At 32.5% G+C, this 9,138-nt stretch overlaps 2 protein-coding genes across 2 annotated transcripts; one reads left to right on the forward strand and one right to left on the reverse strand.

The window, feature by feature from the left end:
- The first annotated feature begins 557 nt into the window (after positions 1-557).
- Positions 558-1,869, forward strand: LOC115446973 (mitochondrial import inner membrane translocase subunit TIM14). The gene is made up of 3 exons (XM_030173824.2): positions 558-822; positions 1,059-1,298; positions 1,633-1,869. The coding sequence occupies exons 1-3, from the start codon at positions 820-822 to the stop codon at positions 1,747-1,749; spliced, it is 360 nt and encodes a 119-aa protein (XP_030029684.1). The 5' UTR covers positions 558-819; the 3' UTR covers positions 1,750-1,869.
- LOC115446972 (growth hormone-regulated TBC protein 1-A) lies at positions 1,857-9,040 on the reverse strand. The gene is made up of 6 exons (XM_030173823.2): positions 8,805-9,040; positions 8,530-8,714; positions 6,682-6,948; positions 5,888-6,070; positions 4,925-5,178; positions 1,857-3,735 (listed from the first exon to the last, which is right to left on the reverse strand). Exons 1-6 carry the CDS (start codon positions 8,822-8,824, stop codon positions 3,631-3,633), a joined length of 1,014 nt encoding a protein of 337 aa, XP_030029683.1. The 5' UTR covers positions 8,825-9,040; the 3' UTR covers positions 1,857-3,630.
- Between the last annotated feature and the right edge of the window lie 98 nt (positions 9,041-9,138).

The raw sequence follows: 9,138 nt of genomic DNA on the forward strand, positions 1-9,138 counted from the left end.
CTTTTAACAAAAATAACAGCATTCTAAACCCAGCAAAAAAATGACATAAGAATCTGTTAGTAAAAAACTTATGGGATATAACATGTTGACGGGGTAAATGGTGATACATGATAACAAAGTAACCCAACTTCGTGAGTATTTTAGCTAGTGTCAATACTGGAAATAATACTAAGTTCCCAAAAGCATTTTTTTTTCGTTTTAGATACAAAATCACACCTATATGACCAACGCAATGCCGATTTCTGCCACCTAGCTATATTATGCTAACACTGATTTCTGACGTTATAGTCAGTGTAATCACAGATTTATCTACATAACATCCTATTTGTTAGGGCGCCGAGTGTTGACTTTGTTATTACTATTTATGGGAAATCGTGTCGTTTACCAATAACTAACGTATATTATTGAAGACAACAATTTATAAAAAAAATAATCATGTTCTCTTTGACTTCAACCGGCTCATTGTGAACAAAAACACAAGGGGAATGTCATAAATCATTTGTAATTTTTTCAGGTCATTTTTATCAAAATGTCTATCAATCACGGAGATGGAGAATATTGCATTGAATATCAATGTCATGCTTTACATATGCCATGGCGGTATGATTTTTCACCTAAGCCGGTTACCAGTGGAACAATTAAAAAAAAATATTAAAGTGTCATTCATTGTGTCAACAACCAGTTGTCACCTAGAAATATTTCGCTAATTTTAAATCAATAAACATAACTTATATACTCTCATAAAATGCGCAGTTGCTTTTAAAATAAGCTGTACAGAATATTCTATAACTGGTGTGTAATAAAAAATAAAATATAACTATGGTACGTTATAACCTTACTTATAAGTGTATGTTAGTACGAACTCCTATTTTCGAGATGTTTCATTAGTAAATTATGTATTTTTGCATTTGGTAGCTAAACTACTAAATAAAAATAAACTAGCGATGTAATACTAAAGATGTTGTTACAATATTTTTAATAACAAATATTTCTTAACATTGTTAATATTGGTACTATGCACTATATACTGGCCATTATTAACTTATATTTTGTTTCAGGCGAGCTCAATCATTTTAGCCGGTCTCGGAATGGCGGCAGTGGGCTTCGCAGGTCGTTATATCCTGAGACAAATGCCAAATGCATCTGTTAAATTTGCAGAGGCTATGAAAAATTTACCTAAATTTGATGCCGACTCTCTGGCAAATTCTAAATATTATAAAGGAGGATTTGAGCCGAAGATGACGAAAAGAGAAGCTGCTCTTATACTAGGCGTTAGTCCAACAGCTAGCAAAGCTAAGGTATTTAGTATGATGCAAGTGATTGTAACAATACAAAGTTTAAATCAATATTCAGAAAGTATCTTCTCTGCTAAAATAAAGTTTTACAAGACTGTCTTACCCATTTCATCATGCAGCTAAGCACCAGTGTGGTACAACGCATTCCATGCATAGTGAGCTGTACTGGTAGATAGTTCATTATTTTGACACAAGAGTTAACCAGTTAGTGACATGAGCTTCAATTAATATCACCTTAAAAATACTATAAATCCCATGTTTAACCACTAAAAGTTCATAACTGGAAAAACTTTTTGTATTTGCAATATTTTTTAAGTAATATTTTTTTATGTTTCAGATAAGGGACGCCCATAGGAAAATAATGTTGTTAAATCACCCTGACAGAGGAGGGTCACCCCTCATTGCAGCTAAAATCAATGAAGCCAAAGATCTTTTAGAAAGTGGCAAATCTTAACAATATGCTTACATTAGAGGATTATTTTTTCTGTAAATAGACTTTCTTAGAAATTGTGAAAACCGTCTAGAACAAAACTTTGATTTGTTAAAATAAAATAAAACACATTTAACATCCCAATAATCTATTCAATTACAATGAACATTCAGACATGTATGGCAAACTTCTAACCGGGCTGCAATCAAGCTATCAGCAAACTAAACCACCAAATCACAGCACATTTATACAGAGGATGTAAGAAAAATCTGTATTTTACAAAAATACATTCTAAATCACTTACAAATCTTCAAATTTATAATTGTTACCCTATCTCCTAATGTGCCTTTTTTATATCTATGATAACAGCTAATGTCATTTGGGCACAAAAAAATATTTAGCCAAAAATACATTGAGCATAATAATATAGCTAGGAGCAATTTTAGCAACACTAGAAACTGACAAATGGTCATGTTGATAATAGAATATAAATATTTGCATACATTAAGTACTTCACTGTAATTACTAATCTTGAACAGACATTACTTGCTTGTTAACAGAATCCATGTCTAAACTAAAAATCTTAGTCAATCATCCCCCTTTTAACATAAAAAACAATAAATATCTAACGTAATATAGATGCTAAGTCACTAACAGCAACACTGATAATGCTGCCTGTAAATTGACAGATATGTGAAATTATTGTCACAGAGTTATTCCTGCTCCTCTTCTACGTATTTCGATTAACTAAATAATTCTGCTGTTTAGTTAGAATATAAAAATACGCAATGATGCTATGTAAAGTTGCATAAATACTAAAACACCAACAAATGTATGTTTTTAAAATTACTAGAAAATTGTAATATCGCTAAATACCAAAAGCTAAATTTAATTTACGATTCTATGTATATTGGGACTATTCTATGATATACATACTAATTATATTGTTCTTTGTAAACTCGAAGCACAAAGTGCATCCCCATTCAGATAAATATCATTGCAGGTACATACAATAAATTATCAAAAATAACAACGAAATAACAAAAGTAATACTAAAATATTTTAATCCGCCAAATAAAACTGTATGTTAAAACTAACTTAACAAATTAATACTAGACTAATGTGCATTCAAATATTGTCATGTGAATAAACAAGTACATTACAGCTGACAAGCACAAAGATAAGTGTTAGGATTGCGAGGACTAGTCCTGTTTACATTTGTACAAAATAATTGATATTGTTTGTTAATTAATCATGGATGCCATAAATTAACATGTAAAGTTGGGATCTACTTATTTCAAAGAAGCATTTACGGCAAGTTTCTTTTGTGCAATATTTACCATTAAAAATATAGTAGGTAAAATAAATAGCAGGAAGCCATTACAGTACATCAGTTGTACCTCTTTTCGTGCCTTCATAGTGTTGAATCAGTGGGGCAACTATAGGGTGACATGACAATAAATTACACAGGCGCCTGGATTCAGGGGCCCCAAAGTTATCGAAAAATTTGCTATGGTTTACAATTTGCTATGACTTTAAAAAAGTGGTTGCTGGATAAATATACGTTTTTATTAGGAGGGTCCCCCATTAGATTTGTTTGCCATGAGCCCTTTCAGTGTAGTTACGCCACTGTGAAGTTGAACCATTTTAATGCATAGAAGGTCACACCCAAAACCATATTAGCTTTATAACTAATATACCAAGCCTTTTCTTACTAGTCTATATAATATGACTTATTGCTAAGAACTTGTTCGAAAACATATTTTATTGAACATTTTCAAACCCAAATACCAATACACAAAGGTATAAAAATTAACAAAATAATCTGTTAGAGCAAACTGTATTGTGGGTTCAATAATTTGGTCTTTGACAAAGAGATCAAAACATAGTGAGGGCGCGCGTGGTTCACCGCTGTTCCTTCTGTTGCTGCTCTCGGCGCTGCTTCGCGAACCGAGCTCTCAACTTAATTATCGTTGCGTTCGAGAGCGTGCCAGGTACTTTGAAAATTGACTGAAATATAACCAATTAATACAAATAAATTATATCATCAGTAACGATAAAAAGAGTTTTAGTGGATAAATATTTTATTTCATGCACGAGGTATAGATCATTTTGAGAATCTTCGTGATACGACCTTTCGACAAGATAAAACTATCACCGAATCTATCACTATAACATAGTTTATATGGCTTATATGGCATTAATGGCCAACTACGCCATTTCATACTATCACCATGCTAGGAACGAAAAAATGTATTGAGAAGTTTGAGACTATGCCTACGAGACGTTTCCGTCACTGACCAACACCATTGCGCGCCATGCATGGAATGACCATAATTATTGACGACGAAAATATTTTTGGACCTGCTACGCTCTGTGCATGGCACGCGACGTTGTCAAACCGGGGCGCACATACGGCAAAATGAAACGTAACGAAGCTACGCTATTAAGATATTCTAGTAGGCATAGTAGCCCATGTCGTATTAGTTTCCGTGCCTAATACGTTCATAGTACGGTCATGGTATAATTCCGTTATGAGGGCAGATATAGATAATTAAATGAGTCAATTTATTCACTATGCAGTGGACCACTTTTGTCACACCAAATTTAGCAACTAAGCCCACCTTTTTGAAAATATGCGCCCACGCACGCTATTAGTTTACTAAAATCTTATTGAGAGAGAAAATTACTAAGTAATTATGTTGACCCTCCCCAAATCCAATTGAACGTAGTGAAACGAAGCTGTAATTAATTTCGTAACCTGTTACACCGCACCATCATTTAATTAGCGAAAATTGTTTTAAATTGGTACAAGGAGACTTTGAAACGGAGTGTGCATAAGACGACGGGTTTAGAATCAATTATCTTTTTATGTGCGTTAATTTCACGATTTTACGAAATTAAGACGTAGTTTGCTTTTTTTTAAACATTTAGTTTTACAGACGGCAACTCTTAAGATTTACGTCTTTTAGGTTTATTTTAAAAGTAATTATAAAACATTACGTAGGATAGGTACAGTAATATCAAACTGCGTCTTAATTATGAAATTAAAAAAAGATACAAGCATATAACAAAATATTTGTGGTCAGGAGTAACATCTGATTCAGCTTGATGTCAATTTTAAAAATATTTTCTTTTCATTTTTCGTATCATCTTGCGAACTAAGTATAATTATAAACAGCATTAAACAAATTCTTACCTGCATAAACTCATGGCAGTGCAATGCACTAGCGTTCTTCACAATAGCCTTAAAACATTCCGCCAGGGAGGTAAAGTCATTGCAGGCCATTATGTCAGATTTATTCGCCTTGATGAGCGTCAGACATACTCTGAACAGTATTTTTGAGCCTTCGTAAAACAGGCAATCCCATATTCGAAGCACCGTCTCTATTGGAAGTACTTCAGCGAACAGACAGACAAACCATTTTGTGGTGATGACAGCCCATGGTAAACCTACGGAACATAACATAAGCCCCTATTTAATAGGAATTAAGTAAAAGGCAAATGGTACAATTAGCCTCATATGAATGTTATATGGACAAATACAAAATATATCAATTATAACATAAATACTATAGAATATCTTCCTGTCGACATATCCCTATATTAATTTGGAATTGACTATACCAAGGAAAACCACACAATGGTTGTGTTTTAAGTAATATTCAGACAGTTTTAGTGTCCTGGGGTGTAAGTTCTTAATCTTAACGCAGGAAACCACTACTAACTGATACCGCCTTGTTCGTGTCCATGTATGAGTTATATAAAATCCGGTGCTTCAAATCAACTGCTGTACTTTTACAGCAGCATCTTAACTATCGCATCTCAAGATCGCATAGGAGTTCTGATGGGTATCGTAAGTAGAACCCTACAGAATATTCGTCTTGACCTAATGCAAAAACCGGCGAATTTTAATTACCTTTATGAAATAACAATTTGAAATTAAATGTTATTTTTTTTATTATTTGCATAACTTTTTTGTTTAGTTTCCATAATTATTACAACACTAATTAATCAGCATTCTAGATTACATATATCTGTTAATGTGTAAATTATCGATGATTAGGCATAAAATCACGTTTACATAACGGATTTTAGGTCAGTTATCTAATTGCATTCAGTGTGTAGTAGATAAGCTTCTTGTATCTGAGATAGTGCTCACCCAAGTTTATCACATGCTGATGGACATCTGGTACTTTAGATTTGACTAGTTCAGATAACACTTCAATGTCGACGATCAGTCCGTCCATAGTTTTCGTGTAGTAATCAGGAAGAATTTTTTCGACCAACACTTTTAACAGCCAAAATGATGTTTCTTCACTTTTCGTGGCCAATAACAGCAAGCCTGGTGGAGATTCCAATTGATTGCAATCCTTCTATATTTCTTTCTAATATATTTTTTAAATATAGATGTATTAAGTAATCACAATATGCATTTAGTAAAGTATATTCAAGCAATGTCTTAGCATTACAACATTGAAAGAACATAAATCTTAAATCTTTATTGAAATTAAAATTCAAGTCTTTCAAATAATTGATTCAATGTTATATCATGTCTTCCTTCACCGTTAAAGCGAATGATATATTCACAAAGAACACACACATGATTTTAATTAAAAAGTGATGGTACCATTATTTTTTGGTTAAAGCATGAGCATTGGCTATTTCAAAACTGTTATCAATATGGTTCTTAGGACCGTTTCTTTGAGTTTTTTATGGTTTTAGGTGTTTCCATTGTATTGTCATGTAAACTATATTGGTGATGGATGTTTTTATCATTATTTTGCTGACTATGAAATTGTCATACTATATTACTGTTAGTAATTGAAAACAATTTCACTTATTGTGACAGAAAAATACAAGACTATTTTATAAAAAAATATTTTTAAGCAGACAGTTGTAGGTAAGGAATGCAATGCAATATTATAAACTAGAAATTAATAAGGAACTACTTACCAGCAATATAATTAAGACCTTGGCAATAGCCAACCACCCTGTTGTTGTGAGCATAAGCTATGAGTATATTGAATAAATGAGTCTGATGGTTGGCTTCCTTTGTAAAATAAATATTGTCAGGAAATGTCCGTGGCAAGTCTGTTTTTACGAGATCTACAAGCTCTTTTTCAAAAGGACCATCAAGGATTTTCTGATATAAGTCTGGACATTGGTCTTTCATTTTTTCAGCACCCGATATGGCCATCCATACTGAAGGACGGTGTTCACCTGTAACACAATTTACATAGTAAAATATACAGAATAAATAGTATCTTCTAGATAACAAAATATTTTGAATATTAGGGTAGTAAAACCGCTATAGCCTAGTTTGCAGTGGAAAGGACTGCCGAGACAAATAACCACAAGTTTAAAACCCAAGGGCGTGCACCTCTGACTTTTCTAAAGTTATGTTAATATTCTTAGTAAATTATAATTTTAATTAAGGATGAAGAAAAACATAATGAGGAAACTTGCATGCCTAAGAAGTTCTCTATAACAATTTCGAGGGTATGTGAAGTTTGTCATTCCATACTAGGCTAACATAGCAGACTAAGGCCTAATCATTCTCAGTAGCAGAGTATGCCCGTGACCAGCAGTAGTATTGTATATAATAGAAGGCTGATATTATTATATAAATATTATTATTAGGGTAAGATAGTTGGTATTAATCACTATACATGATAAGCAGTAGTATATTTCATGTTGAGAATTCAATACTTAAACATTCCAGCACCTGATGAAGTATCTGTCGCTATAATACCACATTTTCACACTGCTTCAGGAAAATATTTTTGTTCTCATTGGTTGTCTTGTAATTTGAAATTTTGGTCAAGTTTTTCACATCTGTATTAACTTTTGTGTTCATTGCCAACCATGTTTGTGAACTGTACTGACAGATGTGTGACCTTTATTTAATAAATTAACACATTATTGACCCTCAAAATATTTTTATTTTATTGCCTGTTTACTTAAGGTGGGTAAGATCATTATAAAGAATATCTCAGCCATAATATGTGTTAATTTAAGGAAAAACACAAAATTCTGAATTTCTGTTCCAGTATCTTAAAAAGAACATATTGTTACGATAGCCTACTTGGCTTGATTAACCAAGATGCTTTTAATTGTGATTTTAAAAATTGTAACATTTAAAACCAATATAGAGAAGCCAAAATACACCAAACTTTACAGTTTATAAATACTGTTCAGTGGCATAGTTTGCTACAGAAGGGCCTTATACCAAAATTTGTTGGAGGCCCTTCAGGGTAGTTCGAACTTTAGCACACCTGCTTAGTTTAATATAGGTATAGCCCAAAAGGGGCCCCTAAATGTATGTATCTCTGATACAATTGATACTGCAGTAGCTACACCCCTGTTCTTGTTAACCCAAGAAAATGTTACTGTTTATTTAAGAACTCTATAATATGCTGTTCAGGAAACCAATTGCTTAATAAATCATTTTTAAGTTTTTAAGGGATATGTATGAAATAAAACTATAATCATGGCATTGTTTAAAAGAAGTTCCTATAAATTATTTTCTTAACAATGACAATAAATTATATTATATTTTTAAATAATTTGGGATAGGTATTTAACAATTTGCATTAATATCCACACAGAGGCACGGTAGATTAAGCAATAGGAATAAAATAATGTAAAAGTAAATAAAGAAACATAAAGAAATTACCACATTATTGAAGAGATGTATCAATTTAGAGATTTTGTATAACACTCACCACATGCCCCCATTATTTAATAGTCTATCTATATAGTGAATAGGTAGATTTGTTATTATAGGTATAAGGAGCTTACTGGGTATCCCTTTTCGTACGTATCTCTTCACAGTGTTGGTCCGTTTGACCGACTTTCCTTCGCCGAGAAGTGTAGCCCATTTCTGAGCTCTTGTCGCCAGCACCTTTAAGTAATTCGACATAAAATCTTCATAGCTTTCATAGTCGAAGTCGTCATGCCTCTCGAACCCGTACTCATCAACGGCACTACAATCGAAAGCAAAATATCACTACAGTAGTCTAAATGAACATTTGATTTTCTCTATATTGTATCATATCTTCATGTGAATTATTCACCTAAAATTAGACTGTGCCATTTTAAAACCGTTTTATATTAATAGCGTTACGAGCAGCATAATCGAAATCGAAATAACAATAAATTTAGTTACGCCCCAAAAATACCTCACTCCTACATGACGAATTAATCGAAATTTAAATGACAATTTTGATATTAGAAATTACGTCCAAAAATCAAATTCGAAAAGAATTGCTTTATCAAGATTGCTACAAAGAAGGAATAGATTTTTAAAGAAAGTTATACACGATCTTTGAACAATTATATTTCCGGATTGTCTTTGATTGAAGTCAAAAGAACGTAAGTAAGAATATCGGTTTTCCGGATATCTTATAC

Source organism: Manduca sexta, chromosome 28, assembly GCF_014839805.1.
Source record: "Manduca sexta isolate Smith_Timp_Sample1 chromosome 28, JHU_Msex_v1.0, whole genome shotgun sequence".
NCBI classification, from domain to species: Eukaryota; Metazoa; Arthropoda; class Insecta; order Lepidoptera; family Sphingidae; genus Manduca; species Manduca sexta.

What these genes read in the sequence shown, in the direction of transcription:
- LOC115446973 (XM_030173824.2), top strand. An exon ending in CAACAGCTAGCAAAGCTAAG is followed by an intron (nt 1,299 to 1,632) that starts GTATTTAGTATG and finishes TTTATGTTTCAG; the next exon opens with ATAAGGGACGCCCATAGGAA.
- LOC115446972 (XM_030173823.2), bottom strand. Translation starts at nt 8,824, where the DNA reads ATGGCACAGTCTAATTTTAG. An exon ending in ATGGCACAGTCTAATTTTAG is followed by an intron (nt 8,715 to 8,804) that starts GTGAATAATTCA and finishes TTTCGATTGTAG; the next exon opens with TGCCGTTGATGAGTACGGGT. An exon ending in ACTGCCATGAGTTTATGCAG is followed by an intron (nt 3,736 to 4,924) that starts GTAAGAATTTGT and finishes GTTATATTTCAG; the next exon opens with TCAATTTTCAAAGTACCTGG.